The following is a 14,018-nucleotide window of genomic DNA, read 5'->3' on the forward strand; positions in this document are numbered from 1 at the left end:
GGGTGCCCAAATTTATGCACCTGCCTACTTTTGTTTAAGTAATTATGCACACTTTCTGTAAATCCTATAAACTTCATTTCACTTCTTAAATATCACTGTGTTTGTTTGCTATATGATATATTTAATTAAAACTGCTGTTCTGAACAACCAATGATCCATAAAGGAAAATCTTGAAAATGATCAGGGGTGCATACGGTGCCACTGTGCGTACAGTGGCATTCATACCACTGTACCATATTTTGTATTCATGGTTTTATTTCACAGTATTTGTTTTTACAATCTGTTTCGGTGGAACCAAAATTTGAGTTATAACGTGTTGAAATTGTTGATGGTTTTGTTTCAGGGATTTCTTTTTTCCTTTAGAAATTCAGCTATAGAAAAACATTCTGTTCAGTGCATATGGTGTCTGTGGAGAACTCATATATATATTCATTCAAATGCAAAAATTCTACTGTGTCCCTCGAAACAGAGAAAGAGAGAGATGGAGGCAGGGACACAGAGAGAGAGAGAGAGAGTGCAGAGTGTCACTGTTCTGATCAGTTCTGCTGTGTGATTGACACTCGTGAATTGAATGGCAGAATCCAGTCAAAGATAGATCACAGGGAGAGAAAAGCTGCTTTTCAGCCAGTGGCCTTGCTGCTGTTTTCCTCTTGATGACTTAGGTGCTGCTGTCTGTTGCACATATTTCCATCCTGAGTGTAAAGCTTCTTCTGTGTTGAAGTAAACAATCTACATTACCACACAAAAGAGCTTCTTTTGCCAAGAGTTCGCTTCATCCCGGAAAATGTGACATTGACGCTATGCTTTTGAGGCTCATTTATGCTCATGAGCTGTGTTGTGCAGTGTAGCTCAGTAGAGCCCACAATAGGAACAGCAAGATGATGGAAGGAACAGCAAGATGATGAAAGCAACAGCGGAAATGGTGGAACCGTGAAGCAGAATTTTCCATCCACAGGCCATGCTGTATTTAATGTCCACACAGACCATGCTGTGCCTCTGTTTGGACCTCCTCCACCGTCGCCATGTTTGTTATTGTCTGAGGAACTAATGACGGCTGTGAAAAGAACTTAGCACTGCCCTTAGTGGCGATATTGCTTAACAAGCAGGCCAAATTTTGGGCATGCATGGACGTATATGGGCCGTGATGTTTGTAATGGAAAAAACAAATGAAATGAATTAAATGAAAAATCAATCAGACTCTACTAGGTCTAATTAGAATAAAAAAATGATTGTCCACAGAGTCCTCAGGATACAGGATGCACTGGTGTACTTTGTGCTGTGTAGCTGCTTAATAACTGTTAGAAACAGCTTTTTTTCACACCAGTTTGGCGTTAGCAACAAAGTCATCGTGTAAACGAGACGTGTGTTCAACAGTTTAAACAGTGTGTGTATGTACTCTCAGGTGCAGCACTTGGCACCACACCGCTAGGAAACAGTTGATCTGAAACATATTCTGATTTTGGGTTATTTAGCCATCTGTCATTCATATAGCTACGTACCTAACTGGGCCTGGAAAAGCCTCCAAACGTTCAATCCATCGGTCTGACAGCTCTTTATGTTTGCTTACCATCACAGTCAGCTTCTGTGTTATACAAGGACAAGCAGCTAGGTTTCTTCACTTATTGTTGTGGTTTGAGCATGACACTATATCCTCGCAGCATGGTAACTGTTACAGTGTTGTCCACCAGTACATCATGTTACACTGTGGTTTGGAATAGCAGCACGAACCAATGAAACCTCATGACTCTTTACATCCCAGAACCCAAATTGAGTAAAGTGACTCATACTAATTTCGTGAGAAGACCCTTAGAAAAGGAAACCCCTCCAACCCCCCCATCAGACACAATCCAGTTCACTTTTTGGCCACAGTCATGTCAAACCGTTAAAAAAAAATCACTGGACGGGGCCTCACTAAGTGCTGGTATTCTTAGCAGGTCATGAAGAAAACACTGTTTAGAAGATATTGTGGTCTCCCAGCGTTGGTGGAGGTAGGGACGTTTGTAAGCAATAATTTCCTCTGTGTGCCCGTGAGACCACGAACAGCCAAGCACTCACATGCTAGCACACACACACTCTCCCATTCATTTAACCAAAGAGGAAGAGAGGACAGAGTGAGTGGGTTTCTGAGAACCCTAACTAACACACACCAGCTGTTTTCTAGCTCAGTGCAGCAATTTCACAAACCAGTGTTCTCTGTGATTCCACAGTACTGACTTGTCAGTGTTCCACCGAACTCTAAAGCTACTTCCTCAGTAATATCTTACCCCCACATCTGGCACTTATGTATGTTGCACAAAAAATAACTCAATCTGGAGTTCACTTGGACTTGGACATTGACAGATTAGGTTAGAGAGTGAAAATCAACTGTAAGGTTTAGACTCTTGCACTGAAAACTGTAAAAAGACAGAGGAAAGTTTATTTTTCTTAGACCGAGAGTTTGACAGAGGGATGCCTCCCACCATGTGTTTGTCCTTGGTTTGACTTTTGACCAATATATCCTTAAAGTGAGTTGTTTTAATCTAATGGGACCATGTGTCTGTGACTGACTAATAATAAAAAGATACAATAGTTATAATAATAATAAAAACATGGCCTAATTCACCTTCTTAATCAGGATTTTAACATTCTTTATTGCTTTGTCTATTTAACCGGTTCTGGCTGTAATTTTCTGCAACATTAAGGCAACCATACAACAAAATGGATGTAATCGTCCCCTTGTTAATAGGTCAATTCCGCAAATAAGCTAAAATAAATCTGAGGGCTCCGTACATATACATGCCTACAAAAATAAAAGTCAGACTTTCCTAAATGTGAAAAACTCTTGGTATGTGAGAACCAGCTGTAGAAATAAAACCACACTCTCAGTAGGACTGTAAATGCAACTTTTATTTTGGGAGCTTAAGGCTTGTCCTTTCCACTTTTTAAAGATCTGCAGAAGCTTTTATTATGACAGGTATGTTGAGATGTGTTGGGGGCTGTTGGTGCCTGGGGGTTGTGGCCTCTTCAGCCTATGTGAGTTAGTGTTGGTATTGGTCTTAATGTTAGCCCGACCATGGTAGAGAATATGTATTTATTTTGGAAAATTAGCAAAATCAATGTATTACTAGTGCAGATGATTGCCTGCAAATACTCAGTTTTACTTCACTGTATATCAAAATATTCATTCTTCTACTTTCAGTCTTCAAGGAAACAGGTGTCAGTTGACATGTGACCCAAGGACCTACTATAACAGCCACAGGAGGACTTGTGAGCACTGCCATCGTACCTGTGCCACCTGCGCAGGTAGACATTTACCTTACTAACAGCTTCAATTATTAGGAAATTAACATCCAAATAAAATTTAAAAAAAACTTCTGACACACAACAATAGATGTTTTGTATTTGTGATTTTTTTTTTTCTATTAGGGACGGGTGCAGAGGCGTGCACCAAGTGTGCAGAGGGCTACTTAATGGAGGACTGGAGGTGTGTGTTGACATGCAGCACTGGCTACTACCCGTCAGAGCAGACCTCAGACAAAGGACACGTGCAGAGGTCCTGTAAGATGTGAGTCAGTAGCAAATCTCCCACACAGTGAAAACACAAGACATTCATGATTTTTCAATGAGAAAACACATCTCACAACATGACACATCTCAAAGCCAACAGATTTGTTTGTCTGCAGTCTAGCTGTGGCACCTCTGCGTTTCCCTTTCCGTGCACTCTTTCACCGTGATTTTAAGTAAAGTTACTCTAAGTATGATTCAACACCAACTTATGGTGAAGTCACTTTTTTTTTACCTCACCTCACTACAACCATTCATGTGTGAAGGAGAACATATGTTAGCCTTCAGTTGTCATTCCAAAACAAAATATATACAGTTTTGTCTGCATGCTAACGAAAAACATTGTTCTTTATAGATTAGTGTAGATTAGAGGTACCCAATAAGCAGATGGAGATCTACCAGAAGATGAACAACAGGGGTACCAGTATCATGAGCAATGAAAATAAAAAAAAAAAAAAATCAACCTCGGTAGATCACTTTGTTCTGGTCATTTGAAAAGTAGCTCCCAAGCCACCAAAGTGTAGAGGACCGTGGTGTAGATGAAATAACGGGGTAATAACAACAGAGATTCATACTCTGTGTTGTGGTAGGTGTACACTTAAAAAATCACTTGCATTTTATACATAAGAGGCAGTGGTGGCTTAGTGGTTAAGGAAGCAGAGTTGGGTCCTGAAGCTTGAAGGTTTGAATCCACCAGCTACCAAGTTACTACTGAGGTGCTCTGAGCATTTTGTTGTGTGCAGTGGTGTATGTCACAATGACAAGGAGTTCACTTTCCTTCCTTTCCTTACTTCCTACATTATACCCAATTTAACAGTAATTTAGTACATAATCTGACCTTTTTTTTTAACCATCCTGAGTTTTCCTCAAACAGTTAGAGTTTTACCCTTCACCAGCAGTAAGAACAGGAGAACAGGAACACATTCAGGAATGTCAGTGGCTTGTGAATCTGTCAGGGTTTGATGATAGTTTGACGACTACTTTGCTTCTATCACACCTCTGCAGTTGGAGCAGTCAGACTCCTCCTCAAAGCCAGACTTCTTGGCTGCTCTATTTATTGTTCCCGGCAGTGGATTTGCGAAATTATTCATTGCAAACCTTTTACCTCACCTGATACCTGCATTCCCTCGTCGGACTGGAGAACCCGATATCACGATAAAGTCATATTTTCACACGAGCACGCTGGTTTATGAGAAATCTGTCTTTGTCTTTAGTTTTTCAGCTTTTGCGGAAAATAATTTTTTAACTCTCACTTATAATAACTGCTCTCAACCATGCAGTTAATGGACCACGGCGGTGGTGCTCTTTCGGGGGAAAGATTTATCCTCAAAGAATTTTTCCAACTTTCTGGGGGGTGTTTGTAATCACAGTTCAGTGCTGCCCAGACTAGCTCCTAATTCTTCATACTACATGGACAGGTGTGACCATAGCTGTTATGAGTGCCTGGGGCCCGGTGAGCGAAACTGCAGCAGCTGTGTCAGTGGCTACAATCTGGAGGCCGGCGCCTGCGTGATCAGCACCATCTGCAAAGATGGTGAGTTGTCAGCTTTCTCCTCTCCAAAATGAGGGAGTCCATTTACATTTTAACTCTCTCCCAGTCTCCGGGGCTGTTTTCCATTTGTGCCTAAATTAAATTACGCTCTATGCCACAGGGTAACAATGAATGCAATGGATATCTTTATTAAGTAAAAGCTGCGATTTGAACTCTGGCTGCCTCCCTATATCCTGAGCTTTGTACTGACTTCTGAAATAAAATAGCTCTGTTGTGGCTTCAAAGCAAGAAAGAACTGCATCCTTGCTTTTCTCTCTATTCTGCGGTTTCTATTTATAGGTCTCATTCATGCTCTGTGTTTCACCACGATAACATCTCTTTCACACATTCCTAGTTGGTTTTTGTATTAACATTACTTGACGCTTTTCATGAATTTCAACAACATAGTGGGCTGACATTTTTCTTACTCTTTATGACAAATACCTGACCATTTTCTTTGTTTGTTTTGCTCTCTATTTGGCCCTTCCTTCGTATTTTGCATGTTTGTGCTTTTGGTGATTCTTAGAAAAAGATTTCTTATTTTCTCTAAACAGCTGAGGTTCTGAATCTTTCCATGTGACTTTTCCACTTTTTGCTGTGATCTTCTACAAACGCCACACTCAGGAAAAACTGGTACACAAGGTAAAAATGCAGTGGAAAGTAGCATTTGAAGTTTGAAGTTGCCTGATAAATAAAGGGTCGAGTCCATTATTAAAGAGAAAAATACTTACATTGTCCATCTTAAATACATTTGTTAAACAGTATAACATTTTGAAATTATAACCTAAAAATGTGAATCCAATACCATCAGTTTCCTGCCTTGGTGCAAACTTGAAGTTAGCTTCTGATAAAAGTTTAGATTTTTTTTAAGAAAAGTTTTAATTATATAATTACATTCATAATTTCAAAAAAGATCTATGGTCCTTTTGCCTGTTAAATAAGTAAACAAAACTATACTAGTGCCACTGATTCAGTTTTCATTGCATTTTTTACTGAGTGTAAACATTGTTTTTCTGTAGGAGTTTTTTATTAAACCACCCTATGGCCAAAATACCTCACCGTGTGCATTCAAATAAAATTCTGAGGAGAAAAATGTTTCATTTTTGTACGACTTGTCTGTTGTTGCATGCTTTGCTCAAAGTCCACCACCTGCCTGTGTCAAACTTTCAGCTCAGTCAGAATGACACTGAGCCAATTTTCATGATAAAAAGTGACATCAAGTTGTACATTTCACATTTTCCAATTTGCTAATTGTGTCTTATTTTCTCTCTCTCTTTTTTTCTCTGTCTCACATTGTTTTCTCTTCCGTCTATTTTTTTTCTCCCTGTCTCCTGACCTGGATCCACTTATTTCACTGGACTTCCATCTTGATGAACATCACCTGTGACTGGATCAAAAACTCGTCCTGTTTCCTGAATCATCTCCTGCACATGGCTGTACCTGCCATTTCTGATGACTAACTCCTCTCTCTCTCTCTCTCTCTCTCTCTCTCTCTCCCTCTCTCCCTCTCTCCCTCTCTCTCTCTCTCTCCGTGTGCATGCATGTGCGTGTGCATGTGTCTGTGTGTGTGTGAGAGAGAGACATATTTGCATGTTTTTGTTCTCTTCATTGTACCTCCTTTTTTTCTTCCTGGTCTGTGGAAAGCAAATGAAGAATCTTGGGCAGAGGGCAGTTTCTGCGTTCTCGTTAAAAGGAACAATCTTTGCCAGAGGAGGGTGCTGCAGCAGCTCTGCTGCAGAACATGCTCGCAAAAGGGCTGATGGGATGTACTCACTGGGCATTAAAGGGGGTTGAGGGGGCAGAGGTGGACTGGGGTGGGGCAACAGGGAGTCACCCCACCGTCTCGAGCCTCCCTTTCCTCTGCCCGCTCATTCACAGTCACATAATTTATAAGAGAATCTGTGCCTTTTAAAGGGACTGCATTGGAGGTGTGATGACAGGACTACAACAAACCTACCTTTTTCTGTACTGGGGCACACATTGTCAGGGTGTTTTAAAAAAAGAAGAAAATGACTAGGACTTATTTCAAGAAAATCCAAGCAAATCAAAACAAAAGCAAAACATAAACAAACGTGTTGATATTTTGTGACCAAAGCATCGAATGGCAAAATAGTTGAATCTTCTTTTTCGTTGCCTGTGTAGGAAACATAGCTAAAACTGGAGCCTCACACTCAAATACATCTGTGTCCATTATAATACATTTTTTTAATCTAAATTCTGGCCTCTCTTTCTCCTGTTTTTCCCAGTGCTAATGATAAACAGATGGGAAGTGGACATACAGTAGGAGAGGCCACGTTTCTCTGCTTGTAAATATACATCAGAGGGGGGAGAAAATCAGTGTAATGTGAAAGTAATGTCTGTCTGGGCTGACTTTAGTGCACATACACAAACACACACACTTCATACCACCCAGGTGCAGTCATAAACATGAACTCGGACACATCACTTGACGTTATCTATACAACCACAGTGTCAGTGTGTGCTACCGACCAAAACCACCTCAGTAAGTTTTTTTTTTTTAAACACAGCTCCTATTGTGGCTAAAGAAATGCTATTAGCCGTTGACATGAGCACAGACAATATTGATTCATTCCAGAGCTTCTTCGAACCCAGTAGATAGTCATTCTTTCCAGACTTTTCTGCAGCAAGGTTTAAATGAATCTGTGATGTCGGGGATGCACTTTTGTCCCAATCCTGAGCATTGATTCCCTGTCCTGTGACCTGACATGTTAAAGTCCTTTCATTATCTTTCTGCCAAGGGATAAAATTTTAGAATATCTTCTGTCTTCCCACATGCCATAAGCTGTGTTCCCCACTTTAACGATTTTTTTCACTGATTATATTTCTTATAATGCATTCCTACAAACAAACTTATCTCAAAATACATTTTAATGCCACGGTATTTGAACGGAAGTATTGTTCTGCGCTTTCCAACACAGAAGGTCAATGGTTGGCTCTGGCAGTGTTTGCATTTGTGATGTTTTACACACGGGCAAAGACTTAAGGTAGACAGAAATTCATTTCTGTGAATCCGGAAAAATGTGTATAAACGAACAGCACGAAGCATCGGTTTTTGTTTCATTTTTAAAACCAGATCCAGAAGTAGCTCAGAAATGTTAACATAAATGCCACAGTCGTGCTTCAGAGACCTGGTTTCCCCTCTTGTCTGTCTCTGGACCTCAAACTGATAGAAGTTCAAAGGTCATTTCGGTGGTGCTGTTTTGCTAAGACAGTGCAGTGAAAACTTGTTTCGGATATCTGTCTGCAAAACCTGCAGCATTTCCAGTGTTAGATGATTTGTTGTACTGTCAGCTGGTTGATGGATTGTAATAAAGCTTGATGAATCCCCTGTTTTCGTAAACAAAAACGTATTCCCCGTCATTGTTTAAGATGACCTGAAGCAACTTTAGGTTGTGCGACATTAGCTGCACACACACACACACACACACACATAAACACACACACACACCTTCTCATATAAAAGTTGTTTTTATTGTGTACCTGTGACATATCTGTGACAATGCATTATTAATGTTACTGAAAGTCCTAGTTTTGAAATCTTAAGTGTTCTTATTAAAATGTTTAATCTGTTCATGTTTTTGTTTTCTTTATATTTGACAGTTTTTACTACATTTATTTGTTTCACTTTATTACTTAGGTCTTTAATCAGTAGACCGGGGTGTCAAACGCATACCTACGGGTCATATGTTTGATACCCCTGCAGTTTTTTTTTTAAGTTTTTTTAGAGTTTTTAAGACTTCTAGATGCAAACTGAACCTGAACTGCAGGGGTATCAAACATATGACCCGTAGACCAAAACCGGCCCGCTGGTGGGGTTCAATCCGGACCAAGTGAAAAAATGCACAAAAACATGTTCGTGATGTTTTGTCAAATTATATTTAATTAAATATTAATATTTTCTAATACACTTGTTCAATATGAACGATTCTTTCATATGACTCGTGACTCCCGAGTCATATGAAAGATTTGTTCATATTGAACTCACGAATCACTCATGAATCACTCTCTGCGAACGAATCACTCACTGTGAACAAATCACTCTCTTTGAACTAATCTTTCGCTTCGTTCTCGCAGATTTGTTTAATTTGTTTCACATGGTTTAATTGCTTATGGCATTTTGTGTATTTTTTAGACTTTGTCATCGAAAGCAAACCACGTTGCCTTCAGTATTTAGTGTCGGGGAACTGCAGCCTTCTTTACAACGCCCACAATAGGGCTAAAGCGCCACCTGCTATAAAATGAATTAAGTTATTCGTTCAAGATTCGTTCACGACTCGTTCATTTTACTGTCCGAGAGTCAAAGATCCGAATCAGTAAAAAGAGTCGGTCTTCCCATCACTAGTGCTGGCTTTGTGTAAACACCCGCCATAGAGAAAAAAACAAACACATTTGCAGCTCCTGTCTGTGTGAGCCAAGTCGGATGACAGCTTCAATGAGTAGCTTCAGTAACACGCAGTAACGGCGTGTTGGTAATGTTAATGGCGTTATAACGATAGATTAAGTAATTAGTTACTGAAAGAAGTAACGCCGTTAGTAACGGCGTTTATTCTAACGCCGTTATTCCCATCACTGCTAAGCCATAGTGTAAAGCCAATAACGAGCACTATTCTCATGTTTTCATATAATCGTTCTACACTTCTATTGTTCTCATTATTTTTCTTTCCGTCTTTGCACCTTCACTAGCTTTTTAGGGTCCCACGGTGATTTATGGAATAAATAAAAAAAATAGAAGAAATAGCACAGCGCTAACTGGCTGTGCATGCCCGCATAGAAATTCTGGCAAATCAGACAACAGTTCTTAGCGTGTATATCCCGAGCGCGGACTGAGGCAAGACTGACACCACACAATCAGTTACTCAGTGATCACTTGCTGCCTGCCTGATATTGTTGGCTTGTTCTTCATGGTCGGTTCCATAGCCATAGAGAGTCCAGGGTTTGATTCCCTGAGGAACCACATGCTTGGTGAATGCTAGGAGCACCCTGTTAACAGCATTTTTGCTGCTAACACAACAATTTCCCAAATATGGGATCAATATAGTACAAAATAATTTTTAGTTTTAGTTTCATCCACCTGAGTCATAATTAGAGGGAGATATCTGTCCTCATCTGTACTGTACCGTATTTTCTGGTCTATAGAGCGCACCAGATATAAGCCGCACCCGCTAGGTTTTTTAAAAAAAAACTATAAATTTACATACATAAGCCGCACCGGACTATAAGCCGCCGATATCCAGGTTGAGAAATGAGCTATTTACCAGATACACAGGAACACAGAAAGATTTTGTACCGTAAATGTTTATTCATGTACCTGAACTGATTCGTTTCCGAACAGTGCCTTTAACACGGCAGTAAAAGTGCTGAGTGAACAAAAGTGAACGTTAAGTTGTGGTGCTGGAAGGAGACAGAGAGGAATGGGGTGAGGGGGTCAATGGAGGCTTTTCTGGAAAGGATGAAATAAGTCCCAGGGGGAAGTCTGCAAAATAGACTAAAAAAGTTATTTCTATTAATTTCTTTTCTCACTATCCTTTATCTCTTTACCTTTACCTCCTCCATCCATTTCTTTTTTTGTTGACATTTCTAGATAAAGGGATGACACAAGTTGCAGTTTGACAGACAGCAGGACTTTATAATGTTTTGGGACAAAAATGTCACAGACACGCATACACACACAGAAACGGAGACTCTTCACCCAAAGTACTTAATTATTGCTTAAACCTTTTTCCCGACCTAAGATAATATATAATTGGTGTGCTGACATTTCCCTCAGAACAAAGAAGGGAAAATTAACTACTTGCCATTGTGACACAGCACACCACTGCACACAACCAAATGTGACCTCTATTTTTAACCCATCACCAAAGTGAACAGTGGGCAGCTTTAAGCACCCGGGGAGCAGTGTGTGGGGACGGTGCTATGCTCAGAACACCTCCGTGGCAACTTGGCTGCTGATGGACGCGAACCTGACGCCTAACGGACCCAATTCTGCTTCCTTAACCACTAATCCACTGTTCTGAAGTTTTTTTCCTACCTATAGTTTTTTTCTACCCGAGTTACCTGCGCATGCGTACATCTGCCCGTAGCAGAAATTTAAAGCGTAGTCTGAAATTTTTTCCTACCCATAGTGGAAATTTATAGCCATATCTGACATTTGTGTGCAGGGTGGTACCACAGTATTATACACATCAAATCTCAATAAATACATGCTTATCACTTAGTTCAGAGTAGTAGCACATTACTATAGACATCAAATCTCCATAAATACATGCTTCTCACTGTATTCAGAGTGGTACCACATTACTATAGACATCAAATCTCCATAAATACGTGCTTATCACTGTGTTCATAGTGGTAGTACATTATTTGAGGCTGCACAGAAAATCCCTGTTAGTATATCTATTCTCTCAGGGTTTAGGGTAGCACTTTATTTATGTTCTTTATGTTCTACATTTACATTTACATCTGAAACTGGAGGGAATGTAAAAATGTTACCCAATGCAGCACATACTGTAAAAGAGAAAATAATCACGCTCAATCTAAGGTTTTCAGCAAACTGGTTTTTATTATTTTTATTTTCACAAATAGTAACAGAAAGGATCATATTATATAGTAAGAAATATTTGGGTTTATTTTACATGAGTTCTTTTTTTTTCAAGCTACTGAATCATCAGAAATCAAATATTTTAGAAACAGACCACAAGAATCCAACGGCAGTAACATTCACAGGACACAGCCAAACATTCTCTGCTGGGAACTTCATCTGTAACAGATAATATAGAAATATGTACGTTAATAAAGATGAGTTAGGACCCTACATCAAAAGAAATGACTTACTTTCTTAATAGGTACATCACCTTATGGAGACTTCACATTAAAGAACAGGGAGCTTGCCACAACAGCACTGAGATAAAATATTATTGATAAATATATTTGTTAGTGCAAAAGTGCATCCATAGACCGTGTCAAGTAACTTCCATTCAAAAGTAACACAAGCCTTGATTCATAAAATGGGTAGAAATTATTTGAAATTTGCCTTTTTCTCCATTTTGTGTAGTTCCAATGCACACAAAGGAAATAAACCGATTATATACCTAAGAAAACATAGCAATCAATAACTCAGCGGAAGATATACTTAATTTCATGGACAAATGTCAGGGGTCCATACACTTCCATCAAAGTCTGTAGGCCACTATCAAAGAATTGTAAACAACCTTATGAAATACTGTAAACCCTGCGCTAATTTAGTAAGGTACTGTTTTAAAATACCTGGAAAATCACAGCGCTATTAGACATTCGTATTGCATACACATAAGTTCGAAGGCTACATGAGGAAGTTTGATGCAAGAAAATGATGCAAATTTAGTAAGGTACTGTTTTAAAACAGCTGAAAAAATCAGAGGCTATGTGGGAAAGTCATGACTACTGAATTCAGACACAATCTAATGCACGTAGCAAGTTGAAATAAGTTGACTGTCAAACCCATGCATTGCATACTGGTCATATAAATTATTAAAATACAAGAAACTAACCTTGTTTAACGGTGGGGTAGCAGAAAACTATGGCTTGTCTGCAGCGACAAATTGGCCGATGTGTGCATGCGCAGTTAACTCAGGTGGGAAAAAACTATAGGTAGGAGAAAACTTCAGAACACCAGACGGGTAGAGACGTCCTTATTTGGATATGCTTCTTAGATATTGTCATTATTTGTGCTGAAAGATAAAGAAAAAAATTTGGAAGTTGTAGAGCAGATCATTTACGTTGAACAATGTTTCACAGGGGTGTACTTTTACCCTAGCTTCAGTAACTGACAAAAAAGGTAGACAGATTTAAAGTAATTCTTATAATAATTAATAGTAATTAATTATTTGTTCCTTTATTTAGTTTGTCTTTTCACAGAATCCACATTGTGATCATTAGAGGAACAAATATACCTCACATATATTTTTCAACGTTACTATAGTTTAAGTTAGTTTGAACCCAAGGTGATAAAATGTCAGTATTGCAGTAGATCTACTACTAACCCTTTATTTCACAACGTCATACTTCATATGACACTTAAAATACATAATAATTTGGCATTCAAGTTATATATATCCCATACTTTAACATTACTGTCCAGAATGAAGTAAACTATTTTATTGTTACTTATTCACAAACCCCTTACTCTGAACATTAGCTCAAAACATTAGATATATTTTATATTTGTTGATACTGTAATGTTGGTTAATTTTCAGCCTCTTACAAAGTGACAATTTTAAAGAACAGTTGTGTGAAAATACAGGCTGGTGGTTTTCCTGCTGCGCATTAAAATACAATAGTGTTATAATATAAAACTATTTTAGCATCTAATACTAAACCTTTTTTCAACATAATATGTCATTGGAGTTTACACACTAAGTGTAGAAATCCCATGGTTTACATCTTGTTTTTTTTTTTTTAAATGTTGGATTCTATATTTCTTTCTTAATATTACTGCATACAGTAAATAAGTAAGTAAATATGGTTGTTCAGTTACCATAAAACAGCATAGGTATTTACTAGATTGTACTTTAACAGCAATATATTATTTGAATATGACTGAATGTCATACATTGTAGCTGTTCTGCAGGGCATGGTTCCATTGTGTTTTTGTGGCCAGTAGAAGGGGTGGCATCCTGATCACCTGCCATGGTCTGCAGTGCTGCAACTACTGGAGCTGCTGGATGTCGTTCCTCTACACACTTGTGGTAGAGGTAATCAGCCTCCTCACAGAGCCACTGTGACAGGGCATCCACATTGGCATGGAGATGACAAACACGGAGGTTTACAAAGGCAAAAAGGCATTACTCTGAACTGCCACAGCCCTTGCCCAATGGTAAAGGCAGTCTTAGGACAGGCTTCTGGTGTTAGCTCAACCTGCCAGTAGCCACTCCGAAGGTTGAGGGCG

General features: G+C 39.1%; 2 protein-coding genes across 4 annotated transcripts in view; one reads left to right on the forward strand and one right to left on the reverse strand.

The window, feature by feature from the left end:
- Positions 1–8,664, forward strand: part of LOC103397177 (proprotein convertase subtilisin/kexin type 5-like) — a 63,861-nt gene extending 55,197 nt beyond the window's left edge. Inside the window, exons 18-21 of the mRNA XM_025052705.1 lie at positions 3,179–3,282; positions 3,406–3,544; positions 4,962–5,077; positions 6,719–8,664. Coding sequence (XP_024908473.1) covers positions 3,179–3,282; positions 3,406–3,544; positions 4,962–5,077; positions 6,719–6,834 — 475 coding nt within the window. The 3' untranslated portion in view covers positions 6,835–8,664. The remainder of the gene's footprint in view (positions 1–3,178; positions 3,283–3,405; positions 3,545–4,961; positions 5,078–6,718) is intronic.
- The window catches only part of LOC103397188 (glutamine--fructose-6-phosphate aminotransferase [isomerizing] 1-like), a 561,006-nt gene that overhangs the window by 126,191 nt on the left and 420,797 nt on the right, over positions 1–14,018 (reverse strand). The gene's annotated exons all lie outside the window — the stretch shown is intronic.

This window comes from Cynoglossus semilaevis, chromosome W (assembly GCF_000523025.1).
Source record: "Cynoglossus semilaevis isolate Cse_v1.0 chromosome W, Cse_v1.0, whole genome shotgun sequence".
Lineage (NCBI taxonomy): Eukaryota > Metazoa > Chordata > Actinopteri > Pleuronectiformes > Cynoglossidae > Cynoglossus > Cynoglossus semilaevis.